We start from the raw sequence: 21,868 nt of genomic DNA on the forward strand, positions 1-21,868 counted from the left end.
TTAAAGGGTCATACCAACTAGAAACCTAAGTAATAAGCCCGGTTACACCACTTGGCTATACTTAGCGGCTAGTATACACACTTGCTTATACTTAAAGGGTCATACCAACTAGAAACCTAAGTAATAAGCCAGGTTACACCACTGGGCTATACTTAGCGGCTAGTATACACACTTGCTTATACTTAAAGGGTCATACCAACAAGAAACCTAAGTAATAAGCCAGGTTACACCACTGGGCTATACTTAGCGGCTAGTATACACACTTGCTTATACTTAAAGGGTCATACCAACAAGAAACCTAAGTAATAAGCCCGGTTACACCACTGGGCTATACTTAGCGGCTAGTATACACACTTGCTTATACTTAAAGGGTCATACCAACAAGAAACCGAAGTGATAATCCCGGTTACACCACTGGGCTATACTTAGCGGCTAGTATACACACTTGCTTATACTTAAAGGGTCATACCAACTAGAAACCTAAGTAATAAGCCCGGTTACACCACTGGGCTATACTTAGCGGCTAGTATACACACTTGCTTATACTTAAAGGGTCATACCAACAAGAAACCGAAGTGATAATCCCGGTTACACCACTGGGCTATACTTAGCGGCTAGTATACACACTTGCTTATACTTAAAGGGTCATACTACCTAGAAACCTAAGTAATAAGCCAGGTTACACCACTGGGCTATACTTAGCGGCTAGTATACACACTTGCTTATACTTAAAGGGTCATACCAACTAGAAACCGAAGTAATAAGCCCGGTTACACCACTGGGCTATACTTAGCGGCTAGTATACACACTTGCTTATACTTAAAGGGTCATACCAACTAGAAACCTAAGTAATAAGCCCGGTTACACCACTGGGCTATACTTAGCGGCTAGTATACACACTTGCTTATACTTAAAGGGTCATACCAACTAGAAACCTAAGTAATAAGCCAGGTTACACCACTGGGCTATACTTAGCGGCTAGTATACACACTTGCTTATACTTAAAGGGTCATACCAACTAGAAACCTAAGTAATAAGCCCGGTTACACCACTGGGCTATACTTAGCGGCTAGTATACACACTTGCTTATACTTAAAGGGTCATACCAACTAGAAACCTAAGTAATAAGCTCGGTTACACCACTGGGCTATACTTAGCGGCTAGTATACACACTTGCTTATACTTAAAGGGTCATACCAACAAGAAACCGAAGTAATAAGCCAGGTTACACCACTGGGCTATACTTAGCGGCTAGTATACACACTTGCTTATACTTAAAGGGTCATACCAACAAGAAGCCGAAGTAATAAGCCCGGTTACACCACTGGGCTATACTTAGCGGCTAGTATACACACTTGCTTATACTTAAAGGGTCATACCAACTAGAAACCTAAGTAATAAGCCCGGTTACACCACTGGGCTATACTTAGCGGCTAGTATACACACTTGCTTATACTTAAAGGGTCATACCAACTAGAAACCTAAGTAATAAGCCCGGTTACACCACTGGGCTATACTTAGCGGCTAGTATACACACCTTGCTTATACTTAAAGGGTCATACCAACTAGAAACCTAAGTAATAAGCCAGGTTACACCACTGGGCTATACTTAGCGGCTAGTATACACACTTGCTTATACTTAAAGGGTCATACCAACTAGAAACCTAAGTAATAAGCCCGGTTACACCACTGGGCTATACTTAGCGGCTAGTATACACACTTGCTTATACTTAAAGGGTCATACCAACAAGAAACCGAAGTAATAAGCCAGGTTACACCACTGGGCTATACTTAGCGGCTAGTATACACACTTGCTTATACTTAAAGGGTCATACCAACTAGAAACCGAAGTAATAAGCCCGGTTACACCACTGGGCTATACTTAGCGGCTAGTATACACAACTTGCTTATACTTAAAGGGTCATACCAACTAGAAACCTAAGTAATAAGCCCGGTTACACCACTGGGCTATACTTAGCGGCTAGTATACACACTTGCTTATACTTAAAGGGTCATACCATCTAGAAACCTAAGTAATAAGCCAGGTTACACCACTGGGCTATACTTAGCGGCTAGTATACACACTTGCTTATACTTAAAGGGTCATACCAACTAGAAACCTAAGTAATAAGCCCGGTTACACCACTGGGCTATACTTAGGGGCTAGTATACACACTTGCTTATACTTAAAGGGTCATACCAACTAGAAACCTAAGTAATAAGCCCGGTTACACCACTGGGCTATACTTAGCGGCTAGTATACACACTTGCTTATACTTAAAGGGTCATACCAACAAGAAACCGAAGTAATAAGCCAGGTTACACCACTGGGCTATACTTAGCGGCTAGTATACACACTTGCTTATACTTAAAGGGTCATACCAACAAGAAGCCTAAGTAATAAGCCCGGTTACACCACTGGGCTATACTTAGCGGCTAGTATACACACTTTGCTTATACTTAAAGGGTCATACCAAACTACGAAACCTAAGTAATAAGCCGGTTACACCACTGGGCACTATACTTAGCGGCTAGTATACACACTTGCTTATACTTAAAGGGTCATACCAACTAGAAACCTAAGTAAATAAGCCCGGTTACACCACTGGGCTATACTTAGCGGCTAGTATACACACTTGCTTATACTTAAAGGGTCCATACCAACAAGAAACCTAAGTAATAAGCCAGGTTACACCACTGGGCTATACTTAGCGGCTAGATACACACTTGCTTATACTTAAAAGGGTCATACCAACTAGAAACCTAAGTAATAAGCCAGGTTACACCACTGGGCTATACTTAGCGGCTAGTATACACACTTGCTTATACTTAAAGGGTTCATACCAACTAGAAACCTAACGTAATAAGCCAGGTTACACCACTGGGCTATACTTAGCGGCTAGTATACACACTTGCTTATACTTAAAGGGTCATACCAACTAGAAACCTAAGTAATAAGCCAGGTTACACCACTGGGCTATACTTAGCGGCTAGTATACACACTTGCTTATACTTAAAGGGTCATACCAACTAGAAACCTAAGTAATAAGCCAGGTTACACCACTGGGCTATACTTAGCGGCTAGTATACACACTTGCTTATACTTAAAGGGTCATACCAACTAGAAACCTAAGTAATAAGCCCGGTTACACCACTGGGCTATACTTAGCGGCTAGTATACACACTTGCTTATACTTAAAGGGTCATACCAACTAGAAACCTAAGTAATAAGCCCGGTTACACCACTGGGCTATACTTAGCGGCTAGTATACACACTTGCTTATACTTAAAGGGTCATACCAACTAGAACCTAAGTAATAAGCCCGGTTACACCACTGGGCTATACTTAGCGGCTAGTATACACACTTGCTTATACTTAAAGGGTCATACCAACTAGAAACCTAAGTAATAAGCCCGGTTACACCACTGGGCTATACTTAGCGGCTAGTATACACACTTGCTTATACTTAAAGGGTCATACCAACTAGAAACCTAAGTAATAAGCCCGGTTACACCACTGGGCTATACTTAGCGGCTAGTATACACACTTGCTTATACTTAAAGGGTCATACCAACTAGAAACCTAAGTAATAAGCCCGGTTACACCACTGGGCTATACTTAGCGGCTAGTATACACACTTGCTTATACTTAAAGGGTCATACCAACTAGAAACCTAAGTAATAAGCCCAGGTTACACCACTGGGCTATACTTAGCGGCTAGTATACACACTTGCTTATACTTAAAGGGGTCATACCAACAAGAAACCGAAGTAATAAGCCAGGTTACACCACTGGGCTATACTTAGCGGCTAGTATACACACTTGCTTATACTTAAAGGGTCATACAACAGAAGCCGAAGTAATAAGCCCGGTTACACCACTGGGCTATACTTAGCGGCTAGTATACACACTTGCTTATACTTAAAGGGTCATACCAACTAGAAACCTAAGTAATAAGCCCGGTTACACCACTGGGATATACTTAGCGGCTAGTATACACACTTGCTTATACTTAAAGGGTCATACCAACTAGAAACCTAAGTAATAAGCCCGGTTACACCACTGGGCTATACTTAGCGGCTAGTATACACACTTGCTTATACTTAAAGGGTCATACCAACTAGAAACCTAAGTAATAAGCCAGGTTACACCCACTGGGCTATACTTAGCGGCTAGTATACACACTTGCTTATACTTAAAGGGTCATACCAACTAGAAACCTAAGTAATAAGCCAGGTTACACCACTGGGCTATACTTAGCGGCTAGTATACACACTTGCTTATACTTAAAGGGTCATACCAACTAGAAACCTAAGTAATAAGCCAGGTTACACCACTGGGCTATACTTAGCGGCTAGTATACACACTTGCTTATACTTAAAGGGTCATACCAACTAGAAACCTAAGTAATAAGCCCGGTTACACCACTGGGCTATACTTAGCGGCTAGTATACACACTTGCTTATACTTAAAGGGTCATACCAACTAGAAACCTAAGTAATAAGCCCGGTTACACCACTGGGCTATACTTAGCGGCTAGTATACACACTTGCTTATACTTAAAGGGTCATACCAACTAGAAACCTAAGTAATAAGCCCGGTTACACCACTGGGCTATACTTAGCGGCTAGTATACACACTTGCTTATACTTAAAGGGTCATACCAACAAGAAACCGAAGTAATAAGCCAGGTTACACCACTGGGCTATACTTAGCGGCTAGTATACACACTTGCTTATACTTAAAGGGTCATACCAACTAGAAACCTAAGTAATAAGCCCGGGTTACACCACTGGGCTATACTTAGCGGCTAGTATACACACTTGCTTATACTTAAAGGGTCATACCAACTAGAAACCTAAGTAATAAGCCCGGTTACACCACTGGGCTATACTTAGCGGCTAGTATACACACTTGCTTATACTTAAAGGGTCATACCAACTAGAAACCTAAGTAATAAGCCCGGTTACACCACTGGGCTATACTTAGCGGCTAGTATACACACTTGCTTATACTTAAAGGGTCATACCAACAAGAAACCTAAGTAATAAGCCAGGTTACACCACTGGGCTATACTTAGCGGCTAGTATACACACTTGCTTATACTTAAAGGGTCATACCAACAAGAAACCGAAGTAATAAGCCCGGTTACACCACTGGGCTATACTTAGCGGCTAGTATACACACTTGCTTATACTTAAAGGGTCATACCAACTAGAAACCTAAGTAATAAGCCAGGTTACACCACTGGGCTATACTTAGCGGCTAGTATACACACTTGCTTATACTTAAAGGGTCATACCAACCTAGAAACCTAAGTAATAAGCCAGGTTACACCACTGGGCTATACTTAGCGGCTAGTATACACACTTGCTTATACTTAAAGGGTCATACCAACTAGAAACCTAAGTAATAAGCCCGGTTACACCACTGGGCTATACTTAGCGGCTAGTATAGACACTTGCTTATACTTAAAGGGTCATACCAACTAGAAACCTAAGTAATAAGCCCGGTTACACCACTGGGCTATACTTAGCGGCTAGTATACACACTTGCTTATACTTAAAGGGTCATACCAACAAGAAACCTAAGTAATAAGCCAGGTTACACCACTGGGCTATACTTAGCGGCTAGTATACACACTTGCTTATACTTAAAGGGTCATACCAACAAGAAACCGAAGTAATAAGCCCGGTTACACCACTGGGCTATACTTAGCGGCTAGTATACACACTTGCTTATACTTAAAGGGTCATACCAACAAGAAACCGAAGTGATAATCCCGGTTACACCACTGGGCTATACTTAGCGGCTAGTATACACACTTGCTTATACTTAAAGGGTCATACCAACTAGAAACCTAAGTAATAAGCCCGGTTACACCACCGGGCTATACTTAGCGGCTAGTATACACACTTGCTTATACTTAAAGGGTCATACCAACTAGAAACCTAAGTAATAAGCCCGGTTACACCACTGGGCTATACTTAGCGGCTAGTATACACACTTGCTTATACTTAAAGGGTCATACCAACAAGAAACCTAAGTAATAAGCCCGGTTACACCACTGGGCTATACTTAGCGGCTAGTATACACACTTGCTTATACTTAAAGGGTCATACCAACTAGAAACCTAAGTAATAAGCCAGGTTACACCACTGGGCTATACTTAGCGGCTAGTATACACACTTGCTTATACTTAAAGGGTCATACCAACAAGAAACCGAAGTAATAAGCCCGGTTACACCACTGGGACTATACTTAGCGGCTAGTATAACACACTTGCTTATACTTAAAGGGTCATACCAACAAGAAACCTAAGTAATAAGCCAGGTTACACCACTGGGCTATACTTAGCGGCTAGTATACACACTTGCTTATACTTAAAGGGTCATACCAACTAGAAACCTAAGTAATAAGCCAGGTTACACCACTGGGCTATACTTAGCGGCTAGTATACACACTTGCTTATACTTAAAGGGTCATACCAACAAGAAACCTAAGTAATAAGCCAGGTTACACCACTGGGCTATACTTAGCGGGCTAGTATACACACTTGCTTATACTTAAAGGGTCATACCAACTAGAAACCTAAGTAATAAGCCAGGTTACACCACTGGGCTATACTTAGCGGCTAGTATACACACTTGCTTATACTTAAAGGGTCATACCAACTAGAAACCTAAGTAATAAGCCAGGTTACACCACTGGGCTATACTTAGCGGCTAGTATACACACTTGCTTATACTTAAAGGGTCATACCAACTAGAAACCTAAGTAATAAGCCAGGTTACACCACTGGGCTATACTTAGCGGCTAGTATACACACTTGCTTATACTTAAAGGGTCATACCAACTAGAAACCTAAGTAATAAGCCCGGTTACACCACTGGGCTATACTTAGCGGCTAGTATACACACTTGCTTATACTTAAAGGGTCATACCAACTAGAAACCTAAGTAATAAGCCCGGTTACACCACTGGGCTATACTTAGCGGCTAGTATACACACTTGCTTATACTTAAAGGGTCATACCAACAAGAAACCGAAGTAATAAGCCAGGTTACACCACTGGGCTATACTTAGCGGCTAGTATACACACTTGCTTATACTTAAAGGGTCATACCAACAAGAAGCCGAAGTAATAAGCCCGGTTACACCACTGGGCTATACTTAGCGGCTAGTATACACACTTGCTTATACTTAAAGGGTCATACCAACTAGAAACCTAAGTAATAAGCCCGGTTACACCACTGGGCTATACTTAGCGGCTAGTATACACACTTGCTTATACTTAAAGGGTCATACCAACTAGAAACCTAAGTAATAAGCCAGGTTACACCACTGGGCTATACTTAGCGGCTAGTATACACACTTGCTTATACTTAAAGGGTCATACCAACAAGAAACCGAAGTGATAATCCCGGTTACACCACTGAGCTATACTTAGCGGCTAGTATACACACTTGCTTATACTTAAAGGGTCATACCAACTAGAAACCTAAGTAATAAGCCAGGTTACACCACTGGGCTATACTTAGCGGCTAGTATACACACTTGCTTATACTTAAAGGGTCATACCAACTAGAAACCGAAGTAATAAGCCCGGTTACACCACTGGGCTATACTTAGCGGCTAGTATACACACTTGCTTATACTTAAAGGGTCATACCAACTAGAAACCTAAGTAATAAGCCCAGGTTACACCACTGGGCTATACTTAGCGGCTAGTATACACACTTGCTTATACTTAAAGGGTCATACCAACTAGAAACCTAAGTAATAAGCCCGGTTACACCACTGGGCTATACTTAGCGGCTAGTATACACACTTGCTTATACTTAAAGGGTCATACCAACTAGAAACCTAAGTAATAAGCCCGGTTACACCACTGGGCTATACTTAGCGGCTAGTATACACACTTGCTTATACTTAAAGGGTCATACCAACAAGAAACCGAAGTAATAAGCCAGGTTACACCACTGGGCTATACTTAGCGGCTAGTATACACACTTGCTTATACTTAAAGGGTCATACCAACAAGAAGCCGAAGTAATAAGCCCGGTTACACCACTGGGCTATACTTAGCGGCTAGTATACACACTTGCTTATACTTAAAGGGTCATACCAACTAGAAACCTAAGTAATAAGCCCGGTTACACCACTGGGCTATACTTAGCGGCTAGTATACACACTTGCTTATACTTAAAGGGTCATACCAACTAGAAACCTAAGTAATAAGCCCGGTTACACCACTGGGCTATACTTAGCGGCTAGTATACACACTTGCTTATACTTAAAGGGTCATACCAACAAGAAACCGAAGTGATAATCCCGGTTACACCACTGAGCTATACTTAGCGGCTAGTATACACACTTGCTTATACTTAAAGGGTCATACCAACTAGAAACCTAAGTAATAAGCCAGGTTACACCACTGGGCTATACTTAGCGGCTAGTATACACACTTGCTTATACTTAAAGGGTCATACCAACTAGAAACCGAAGTAATAAGCCCGGTTACACCACTGGGCTATACTTAGCGGCTAGTATACACACTTGCTTATACTTAAAGGGTCATACCAACTAGAAACCCTAAGTAATAAGCCCGGTTACACCACTGGGCTATACTTAGCGGCTAGTATACACACTTGCTTATACTTAAAGGGTCATACCAACTAGAAACCTAAGTAATAAGCCAGGTTACACCACTGGGCTATACTTAGCGGCTAGTATACACACTTGCTTATACTTAAAGGGTCATACCAACTAGAAACCTAAGTAATAAGCCAGGTTACACCACTGGGCTATACTTAGCGGCTAGTATACACACTTGCTTATACTTAAAGGGTCATACCAACAAGAAACCGAAGTGATAATCCCGGTTACACCACTGGGCTATACTTAGCGGCTAGTATACACACTTGCTTATACTTAAAGGGTCATACCAACTAGAAACCTAAGTAATAAGCCCGGTTACACCACTGGGCTATACTTAGCGGCTAGTATACACACTTGCTTATACTTAAAGGGTCATACCAACTAGAAACCGAAGTAATAAGCCCGGTTACACCACTGGGCTATACTTAGCGGCTAGTATACACACTTGCTTATACTTAAAGGGTCATACCAACTAGAAACCTAAGTAATAAGCCCGGTTACACCACTGGGCTATACTTAGCGGCTAGTATACACACTTGCTTATACTTAAAGGGTCATACCAACTAGAAACCTAAGTAATAAGCCAGGTTACACCACTGGGCTATACTTAGCGGCTAGTATACACACTTGCTTATACTTAAAGGGTCATACCAACTAGAAACCTAAGTAATAAGCCCGGTTACACCACTGGGCTATACTTAGCGGCTAGTATACACACTTGCTTATACTTAAAGGGTCATACCAACTAGAAACCTAAGTAATAAGCCAGGTTACACCACTGGGCTATACTTAGCGGCTAGTATACACACTTGCTTATACTTAAAGGGTCATACCAACTAGAAACCTAAGTAATAAGCCCGGTTACACCACTGGGCTATACTTAGCGGCTAGTATACACACTTGCTTATACTTAAAGGGTCATACCAACAAGAAACCGAAGTAATAAGCCAGGTTACACCACTGGGCTATACTTAGCGGCTAGTATACACACTTGCTTATACTTAAAGGGTCATACCAACAAGAAGCCGAAGTAATAAGCCCGGTTACACCACTGGGCTATACTTAGCGGCTAGTATACACACTTGCTTATACTTAAAGGGTCATACCAACTAGAAACCTAAGTAATAAGCCCGGTTACACCACTGGGCTATACTTAGCGGCTAGTATACACACTTGCTTATACTTAAAGGGTCATACCAACTAGAAACCTAAGTAATAAGCCAGGTTACACCACTGGGCTATACTTAGCGGCTAGTATACACACTTGCTTATACTTAAAGGGTCATACCAACAAGAAACCTAAGTAATAAGCCAGGTTACACCACTGGGCTATACTTAGCGGCTAGTATACACACTTGCTTATACTTAAAGGGTCATACCAACAAGAAACCTAAGTAATAAGCCCGGTTACACCACTGGGCTATACTTAGCGGCTAGTATACACACACAGCCGCTTGCCCGTTTTGGTAGTTAACCATTTATTCAACAAATTAGAATCCCCACTTCTTTATATTCTCCACCCGATACACTCCGATAACCTTGGTGGCAATATATGGTATATCTCAATACATGGTGTGTATCAAATACCAATGATTAGTAGGAAGATTTGGAGCTTCTTGGGATATTTAATGTTAAAAGCAATATTGCCTATGTGGATACCAAACACGGTGGTACTACAGCATTAGAATAGTTATTTATGTCACTTATAATTAAATAAAGCTGTATACAATCATATGTAACCAAAAGGGTAATCTGGGGGTCTTTGATATACATGGACTTAATCTTTACTTAGTACACTATAGCAATTGACTCGACTGTATCTATTAACCCTTTATCTAAAGTTTAGGACTTAACTTTATAAATAAAAAATATGATCTCGAGTTTAACTTATGTGTATGTAATACTACATTCATGTGAGCATATATTTACCAATGAATCATTGCTACGTTGATATTTAATTTCTGCTGTAAAACATCTTTTGTATTAATTGGGCACTTCCAACCGTGAGCATACATATGACAGTATGCACGGAGCTACTGTAAATGAAAGATTAACACATCAGGAATCATTACTTGACATAGCTTATAATCGGCTTAATTCTGAACCGTAACAATAGCTATTTTTGTGTATATTAATGTATTGGTGAAGCGCACAACTTTAGTACACAAAGGAATCTTACCTGTTAAATGTGTCAAAAAACTGGTCTAAAAATAATACCTTGAATATCTATATATTAGACGGAGACCATCTAATGTACAACCTAAGTATTAAATATACAGTTCTTTTGTGGTCACGTTAGTACATAAATATATCATAAAAGGCATAAAATCCTTGCTTAGTGATAGATGTTAAATATCAGTAATTACTCGATCAATACAACTTCAAGATATATAATAACAAGGGTTTATGTCCTTGCTTTGAGATAAATGTGGAAATACCAGTAGGTACTCTTACAATACAACTCCAACTAAATGATTTAAACGTGTGTACTAACTGTTGACTGTTATAGCATCAGCAGTAGTGCAATTCAGTAGTGACCTACAGTAGCAACTTTTATCAACCATCACAGTACATATGCCCAGAATATCTGAAATCTAAATCTCATCAGAGTGCAGCACAAATCTACACTTGTTATTTATTAATGCTCAGTGATACATGATGATATTTTGAGACAAATCCCTCCATTACACCAGGGTACTATACTCACCCATAAGGTACTCAATACAATTTACCCTAAATACAGCTTTGAATTATTTTTCAATCTCTCAACACTAGAGACTTTCAATCAAAGATACTCTGTATTGTACACCTGCATAGAGTCAATACTAACTAACAGTGTGATTATATATATATCTATCCCACTTATCATAAGCAGGTAAATAGATTGCAAGAATAATTGCATTCAAGAGTATCTGTTGGAGATTTCTCTGTACAACGTGACATAGTCACGCCGAGCCAAGCAGACTACAATCGGTGCCTAAGAGTGTTTTTAAAGTTTTCCTATTTTTATCTTTTGACCCCAATAAAAGTTAAATTTTAATGTTAGTTTGAGTCTCCTCAATTCTTGGATTTCATTATTGATTTCATCACATCAATATTATTCAATAGTGACCTGGGAGTGCTTCCAAGTGTATTCTTTTTCTCTTAGCTTAGTAATCATTTATATACACATAGCACCGAACTTAGCCATATACGTTGGCTGATAATATATAAGGCCTTACTAGTTGGCCAGATTTAAAATAAACCAGGTCCTTTAGGTACCTGTAGTGCCATTGGTAATTTTTCCTAATAACTCTAGAGTGTGTATTTTAACCTTTTTGTTAGTCTTATTTTTTATCTATAATTAATTAAAAGTTATGTTTTAAATATATTCGGAACTAACCGCCTCAAGTCTGGGCAAAGAGTGCTTATGTGCATTCTTTCAGTGGATAACTCTTTATCCACTATCTTTTTTGGATAATTAATTAATGCACAGCACCAACCCACAATAATAAAAATACCAAGTGATAGCGCATTTATTTATAGGGCGCTACAAGAACATATATAATTTGTGGGGCCTGCCACTTAGTTAGTGCCATTGTCAACTCTCTCTTGTTTAGGCCTCTTCTATCTTCATCCATCTGGCGCGGAGCATCCTCTTCTTCCGATGTCTGTTGCAGAATGAAGTTTCCTTTAAATTACATCATCCAAGATGGCGCCTCTTACATTCCGATTGGCTGATAGAATTCAGCCAATTAGCATTAAGGTGGAAAAAATCCTATTGGCTGTTGCAATCAGGCAATAGGATTGAGCTTGCATTCTATTGGCTATTCCAATCAGCCAATAGAATGTGATTTCAATCGTACTGGCTGATTGGATCAGCCAATAGGATGAAATCTCAATCCTATTGGCTGATTGCAACAGCCAACAGGATTTTTTCCACCTTAATTCTGATTGGCTGATAGAATTCTATCAGCCAATCGGAATGTAAGAGACGCCATCTTGGATGACGTCATTTAAAGGAAACTTTGTTTTTTAGAGGCGATCGTAAGAAGAGGATGCTCCGTGCCGGATGTCTTGAAGATGGAGCCACTCCGCGCTGGATGGATGAAGATAGAAGATGCCATCTGGATGAAGACTTCTGCCCGTTTGGATGAAGACTTCTGTTGACTTCGCTGAGGACTTCTGCCGCTTGGATGAGGATGGATGTCCGGTCTTCGAAAACTGTAAGTGGATCTTCAGGGGTTAGTGTTAAGTTTTTTTTAAGGGTTTATTGGGTGGTTTTTATTTTTAGGTAAGGGACTTTGGGCGGAAAAAGAGCTAAATGCCCTTTTAAGGGCAATGCCCATCCAAATGCCCTTTTCAGGGCATTTTGGGGGTTTGGTAGTGTGGGTGGTGGGTTTTACTGTTGGGGGGGGGTTGTATTTTATTTTACAGGTAAAAGAGCGGATTTCTTTGTGGCAATGCCCCGCAAAAGGCCCTTTTAAGGGCCATTGGTAGTTTAGTTTAGGCTAGGGGGGGGGGTTTATTTGGGGGGGGGCTTTTTTATTTTGATAGGGCTATTAGATTAGGTGTAATTAGTTTAAATATTTGATAATTTATTTTTTATTTTGTGTAACTTAGTGTTTTTTATTTTGTGTAACTTAGTTCTTATTTTTTTGTAACTTAGTAATTCTTTATTGTAGATTTAAATAATTTGAGTAGGGTTAGGTTTTTAAATATGTTATATAGTTAATTTAATTGTTAGATTAATGTAATTTTAGTATAATAGGGTAGGTTAATTAGTAGTTTAATATACTTTATTTTAATTCTAAAGGTAAGTTTAAATTTATTATAAGATAGGGATGAGTTAATATTTAATGTAAAGTTAGCGGGTTGTTAGGTTTAGGGGTTAATAGATTCATTTATTTTATGGCGTTGTGGGGGGCTGGCGGTTTAGGGGTTAATAGGTTTAGTAAGTGGTAGTGATGTGGGAGGCTAGGGGTTTAGGGGTTAATACATTTATTTAGTTGCGGTGGGCTCCGGGAGCGGCGGGATAGGGGTTAATACATTTATTTAGGTGCGGCGGGGTTGGAGAGCGGCTGAATAGGGGTTAATAACTTTATTTAGTTGCGGCGAGGTCCGGGAGCGGCGGTATAGGGGTTAAGAACATTATGTAGGTTGCGGCGATGTCGGGCGGTAGATTAGGGGTGTTTAGACTCGTGGTTTATGTTAGGGTGTTAGATGTAAACGTTACTGGTTTTCTACCATAGAAATCAATGGGATATCGGGCAGCAGCGAACATGAGCTTTCGCTGCTTTAAGACTCCCATTGATTCCTATGGCATCCACGGCCTCCAGGGTGGCGGATTGAAAACCAGGTACGCTGGGCCAGAATAGTGGCGAGCGTACCTATTAGAAATTTGATAACTTGCAAAAGTAGTCAGATAGTGGCGAATTTGAATGTGGCACATCTGTAATGATGAAAGCATCGATCTGTGTCGGACTGAGACCAGCGGATCGTATGTTACGTCACAAATGTAATCTTTTGCCGGTCTGTAGGCTTTGATAAATATCAAATCAGGCTCGCTACAATTACAATATTCCAGCGTATTTGCAGTTGATGGCTTGATAAATAGGCCTCATAGCATGCAATTTTAAGCAACTTTCTAATTTACTCTTATTATCAAATTTTCTTCATTCTCTTGGTATCTTTATTTGAAAAGCAAGAATGTAAGTTTAGATACCGGCCCATTTTTGGTGAACAACCTGGGTTGTTCTTGCTGATTGGTGGATAAATGTACCCACCACTAAACAAGTGCTGTCATGTGTTCTGAACCAAAAATTATTCTTAGCTTAGAAGCCTTCTTTTTCAAATAAAGATAGCAAGAAAACGAAGAAAAATTGATAATAGGAGTAAATTAGAAAGTTGCTTAAAATTGCATGCTCTATCCGAATCACGAAAGAAAAAAAATTGGGTTCAGTGTCACTTTAAGAAAAACTCAGCTAAAGAATCCACCCACAAAATAAGTCATTAGATAAGCTTTTTTAATGATAGTACAGTATCATATACACAATGAAAAACATTTTGGCTCTAAAAATGATCCCAGAAACCCCATGAGCTGCTATATGATGGTTATGAGGCAGCTGTAATGTTTCATAGGGTTTACCCCTCATACACATTATTTTACTGACTCATGGTTTCTCTACAGCTGTCTATATTAGAGGACACAATACACATCGATCAGCACCACATCCTCCAGAAGAATTTCCGCAAACCACAGAAGCTCAACACTCGTCTTGTCTTCTCAAGCTTCAGACAAGCAGTGGGGGGCAGGAGAGGGGCAGGTATGTTACTAAATCTTAGTTTAATGCCCACACTCATGGGTCCTGTGACAATAGATTGTGTTTGTATGACCATGCCATGAATAATCCCTTATCCCATGTATATTAAAGTGATAAAAAGGTCAAAACTGAAATGCACGTGGGAGCATTTCCAATATACTTTTATTAGCAAACTGCTTCTAGTGAGAGATATTGTTTTTCAGTGGCATACACACATATGCATTGAGGGCCCATTTTTCATATATACTTTTATTAGCAAACTGCTTCTAGTGAGAGTTATTGTTTTTCATTGGCATACACATATATGCTGTGAGGGCCCATTTTTCAAATATACTTTTATTAGCAAACTGCTTCTAGTGAGAGTTATTGTTTTTCAGTGGCATACACACATATGCTGTGAGGGCCCATTTGTCAAATACACTTTTATTAGCGAACTGCTTCTAGTGAGAGTTACTGTTTTTTAGTGGCATAGACACATATGCTGTGAGGGCTCATGCACCAGCACACAAAAACCATCAGAGAGTCATCAGAGGCTTGTATGACAAACACCAAAACTAGCTCTTCTAACCTGTCACAGAAGTCATAGCTAAAACAAACACAGATGTTCCTGAGCTATCAGTAACATTACATATGGGACGACTAAACCAAACACACCAGATGTTCCTGAGCTATCAGTAATGTTACATATGGGACGACTAAACCAAACACACCAGATGTTCCTGAGCTATCAGTAATGTTACAGATGGGATAACTAAACCAAACACACCAGATGTTCCTGAGCTATTGGTAATGTTACAGATGGGATAACTAAACCAAACAAACCAGATGTTCCTGAGCTATAAGTAATGTTACAGATGTGATAACTAAACCAAACGCACCAGATGTTCCTGAGCTATCAGTAATGTTACAGAGGGGATAACTAAACCAAACACACCAGATGTTCCTGAGCTATAAGTAATGTTACAGATGTGATAACTAAACCAAACACACCAGATGTTCCTGAGCTGTTGGTAATGTTACACATGTGATAACTAAACCAAACACACCAGATGTTCCTGAGCTATCAGTAATGTTACAGATGGGATAACTAAACCAAACAAACCAGATGTTCCTGAGCTATAAGTAATGTTACAGATGTGATAACTAAACCAAACACACCAGATGTTCCTGAGCTATCGGTAATGTTACAGATGGGACGACTAAACCAAACACACCAGATGTTCCTGAGCTATTAGTAATGTTACAGATGTGATAACTAAACCAAACACACCAGATGTTCCTGAGCTATCGGTAATGTTACAGATGTGATAACTAAACCAAACAAACCAGATGTTCCTGAGCTATAAGTAATGTTACAGATGTGATAACTAAACCAAACACACCAGATGTTCCTGAGCTATCGGTAATGTTACAGATGGGACGACTAAACCAAACACACCAGATGTTCCTGAGCTATCAGTAATGTTACAGATGGGATAACTAAACCAAACACACCAGATGTTCCTGAGCTATCAGTAATGTTACAGATGTGATAACTAAACCAAACCCACCAGATGTTCCTGAGCTATCAGTAATGTTACAGATGTGATAACTAAACTAAACACACCAGATGTTCCTGAGCTATCAGTAATGTTACAGATGGGATAACTAAACCAAACAAACCAGATGGTCCTGATCTATCGGTAATGTTACACATGTGATAACTAAACCAAAAACACCAGATGTTCCTGAGCTCTTGGTAATGTTACAGATGTAATAACTAAACCAAACACACCAGATGTTCCTGAGCTACTGGTAATGTTACAGATGGGATGACTAAACCAAATGCACCAGATGTTCCTGAGCTATCAGTAATGTTACAGAGGGGATAACTAAACCAAACACACCAGTTGTTCCTGAGCTCTCGGTAATGTTACAGATGTGATAACTAAACCAAACACACCAGATGATCCTGAGCTATCGGTAATGTTACAGATGAGATAACTAAACCAAACACACCAGATGATCCTGAGCTATCGGTAATGTTACAGAAGGGATAACTAAACCAAACAAACCAGATGTTCCTGAGCTATCGGTAATGTGACAGATGTGATAACTAAACCAAAAACACCAGATGTTCCTGAGCTATCAGTAATGTTACAGATGTGATAACTAAACCAAAAACACCAAATGTTCCTGAGCTATCGGTAATGTTACAGATGTGATAACTAAACCAAACACACCAGATGTTCCTGAGCTATCAGTAATGTTAAAGATGTGATAACTAAACCAAAAACACCAGATGTTCCTGAGCTATTAGTAATGTTACAGATGTGATAACTAAACCAAAAACACCAGATGTTCCTGAGCTATCAGTAATGCTACAGATGTGATAACTAAACCAAACACACCAGATGTTCCTGAGCTATCAGTAATGTTACAGATGTGATAACTTAACTAAACACACCAGATGTTCCTGGGCTATTGGTAATGTTACAGATGTGATAACTAAATCAAACACACCAGATGTTCCTGAGCTATCACTAATGTTACAGATGTGATAACTAAACCAAACACACCAGATGTTCCTGAGCTATTGGTAATGTTACAGATGTGATAACTATACCAAACACACCAGATGTTCCTGAGCTATCAGTAATGTTACAGATTAGATAACTAAACCAAACACACCAGATGTTCCTGAGCTATCGGTAATGTTACAGATGTGATAACTAAACCAAACACACCAGATGTTCCTGAGCTATTAGTAATGTTACAGATGTGATAACTAAACCAAAAACACCAGATGTTCCTGAGCTATCAGTAATGTTACAGAAGGGATAACTAAACCAAACACACCAGTTGTTCCTGAGCTATCAGTAATGCTACAGATGTGATAACTAAACCAAACACACCAGATGTTCCTGAGCTATCAGTAATGTTACAGATGTGATAACTTAACTAAACACACCAGATGTTCCTGGGCTATTGGTAATGTTACAGATGTGATAACTAAATCAAACACACCAGATGTTCCTGAGCTATCACTAATGTTACAGATGTGATAACTAAACCAAACACACCAGATGTTCCTGAGCTATTGGTAATGTTACAGATGTGATAACTATACCAAACACATCAGATGTTCCTGAGCTATCAGTAATGTTACAGATGAGATAACTAAACCAAACACACCAGATGTTCCTGAGCTATCGGTAATGTTACAGATGTGATAACTAAACCAAACACACCAGATGTTCTTGAGCTATCGGTAATGTTACAGATGTGATAACTAAACCAAACACACCAGATGTTCCTGACCTATCAGTAATGTTACAGATGTGATAACTAAACCAAACACACCAGATGTTCCTGAGCTATTGGTAATGTTACAGATGTGATAACTAAATCAAACACACCAGATGTTCCTGAGCTATCACTAATGTTACAGATGTGATAACTAAACCAAACACACCAGATGTTCCTGAGCTATTGGTAATGTTACAGATGTGATAACTAAATCAAACACACCAGATGTTCCTGAGCTATCACTAATGTTACAGATGTGATAACTAAACCAAACACACCAGATGTTCCTGAGCTATTGGTAATGTTACAGATGTGATAACTATACCAAACACACCAGATGTTCCTGAGCTATCAGTAATGTTACAGATGAGATAACTAAACCAAACACACCAGATGTTCCTGAGCTATCAGTAATGTTACAGATGTGATAACTAAACCAAACACACCAGATGATCCTGAGCTATTGGTAATGTTACAGATGTGATAACTAAACCAAACACATCAGATGTTCCTGAGCTATCGGTAATGTTACAGATGTGATAACTAAACCAAAAACACCAGATGTTCCTGAGCTATCGGTAATGTTACAGATGTGATAACTAAACCAAAAACACCAGATGTTCCTGAGCTATCACTAATGTTACAGATGTGATAACTAAACCAAACACACCAGATGTTCCCGAGCTATCAGTAATGTTACAGATGTGATAACTAAACCAAACACACCAGATGTTCCTGAGCTATCGGTAATGTTACAGATGGGATAACTAAACCAAACAAACCAGATGTTCCTGATCTATCGGTAATGTTACACATGTGATAACTAAACCAAACACACCAGGTGTCCCTGAGCTATCAGTAATGTTACAGATGTGAAAACTAAATAAAAAACACCAGATGTTCCTGACCTATAAGTAATGTTACAGATGTGATAACTAAACCAAACACACCAGATGTTCCAGAGATATCTGTAATGTTACAGATGTGATAACTAAACCAAACACACCAGATGTTCCTGAGCTATCGGTAATGTTACAGATGTGATAACTAAACCAAAAACACCAGAAGTTCCTGAGCTATCGGTAATGTTCCAGATGTGATAACTATATTAAACAAACCAGATGTTCCTGAGCTATCAGTAATGTTACAGATGTGATAACTAAACCAAAAACACCAGATGTTCCTGAGCTATCAGTAATGTTACAGATGTGATAACTAAACCAAACACACCAGATGTTCCTGAGCTATCAGTAATGTTACAGATGGGATAACTAAACCAAACAAACCAGATGTTCCTGATCTATAAGTAATGTTACAGATGTGATAACTAAACCAAACACACCAGATATTCCTGAGCTATCAGTAATGTTACAGATGAGATAACTAAACCAAACACACCAGATGTTCCTGAGCTATCAGTAATGTTACAGATGTGATAACTAAACCAAACACACCAGATGTTCCTGAGCTATCAGTAATGTTACAGATGTGATAACTAAACCAAACACACCAGATGTTCCTGAGCTATCGGTAATGTTACAGATGTGATAACTAAACCAAACACACCAGATGTTCCTGAGCTATCGGTAATGTTACAGATGTGATAACTAAACCAAACACACCAGATGTTCCTGAGCTATCCGTAATGTTACAGATGTGATAACTAAAACAAACAAACCAGATGTTCCTGAGCTATCAGTAATGTTACAGATGTGATAACTAAACTAAACACACCAGATGTTCTTGACCTATAAGTAATGTTACAGATGTGATAACTAAACCAAACACACCAGATGTTCCTGAGCTATCGGTAATGTTACAGATGTTATAACTAAACCAAACACACCAGTTGTTCCTGAGCTATCGGTAATGTTCCAGATGTGATAACTATACCAAACACACCAGATGTTCCTGAGCTATCGGTAATATTACAGATGTGATAACTAAACCGAAAACACATCAGATGTTCCTGAGCTATCGGTAATGTTACAGATGGGATAACTAAACTAAACAAACCAGTTGTTCCTGAGCTATCGGTAATGTTACAGATGTGATAACTAAACCAAACACATCAGATTTTCCTGAGCTATCATTAATGTTACAGATGTGATAACTAAACCAAACACACCAGATGTTCCTGAGCTATCGGTAATGTTACAGATGTGATAACTAAACCAAACACACCAGATGTTCCTGAGCTATCAGTAATGTTACAGATGTGATAACTAAACCAAACACACCAGATGTTCCTGACCTATCAGTAATGTTACAGATGAGATAACTAAACTAAACACACCAGATGTTCCTGAGCTATTAGTAATGTTACAGATGGGATAACTAAACCAAACACACCAGATGTTCCTGACTTATCAGTAACGTTACAGATGAGATAACTAAACCAAACACACCAGATGTTCCTGAGCTATAAGTAATGTTACAGAAGGGATAACTAACCAAAACACACCAGATGTTCCTGAGCTATCAGTAATGTTACAGATGTGATAACTAAACCAAACACACCAGATGTTCCTGAGCTATCGGTAATGTTACAGAATGGATAACTAAACCAAACACACCAGATGTTCCTGAGCTATCGGTAATGTTACAGAAGGGATAACTAAACCAAACACACCAGATGTTCCTGAGCTATTGGTAATGTTACAGATGGGATAACTAAACCAAAAAAAACAGATGTTCCTGACCTATAAGTAATGTTACAGATGTGATAACTAAACCAAACACACCAGATGTTCCTGAGATATCTGTAATGTTACAGATGTGATATCTACACCAAACACACCAGATGTTCCTGACCTATCAGTTATGTTACAGATGAGATAACTAAACTAAACACACCAGATGTTCCTGAGCTATCGGTAATGTTACAGATGTGATAACTTAACCAAACACACCAGATGTTCCTGAGCTATCGGTAATGTTACAGATGTGATAACTAAAACAAACAAACCAGATGTTCCTGAGCTATCGGTAATGTTACAGAAGGGATAACTAAACCAAACACACCAGATGTTCCTGAGCTATCGGTAATGTTACAGATGTGATACCTAAACCAAACACACCAGATGTTCCTGATCTATCAGTAATGTTACAGATGAGATAACTAAACTAAACACACCAGATGTTCCTGAGCTATCAGTAATGTTACAGATGAGATAACTAAACCAAACACACCAGATGTTCCTGAGCTATCAGTAATGTTACAGAAGGGATAACTAAACCAAACACACCAGATGTTCCTGAGCTATCGGTAATGTTACAGATGTGATAACTAAACCTAACAAACCAGATATTCCTGACCTATAAGTAATGTTACAGATGTGATAACTAAACCAAACACACCAGATGTTCCTGAGCTATCAGTAATGTTACAGATGTGATAACTAAACCAAACAAACCAGATGTTCCTGAGCTATCAGTAATGTTACAGATGTGATAAATAAACCAAACAAACCAGATGTTCCTGAGCTATCAGTAATGTTACAGATGGGATAACTAAATCAAACATGCCAGATATTCCTGAGCTATCGGTAATGTTACAGAATGGATAACTAAACCAAACACACCAGATGTTCCTGAGCTATCGGTAATGTTACAG

General features: G+C 39.3%; 1 protein-coding gene across 1 annotated transcript in view; it reads left to right on the forward strand.

Annotated features, from left to right (window-relative positions):
* The window catches only part of LOC128649970 (uncharacterized), a 285,651-nt gene that overhangs the window by 82,984 nt on the left and 180,799 nt on the right, over positions 1–21,868 (forward strand). Inside the window, exon 2 of the mRNA XM_053703554.1 lies at positions 14,832–14,967. Coding sequence (XP_053559529.1) covers positions 14,832–14,967 — 136 coding nt within the window. The remainder of the gene's footprint in view (positions 1–14,831; positions 14,968–21,868) is intronic.

Source organism: Bombina bombina, chromosome 2, assembly GCF_027579735.1.
Source record: "Bombina bombina isolate aBomBom1 chromosome 2, aBomBom1.pri, whole genome shotgun sequence".
Taxonomy (NCBI): Eukaryota; Metazoa; Chordata; class Amphibia; order Anura; family Bombinatoridae; genus Bombina; species Bombina bombina.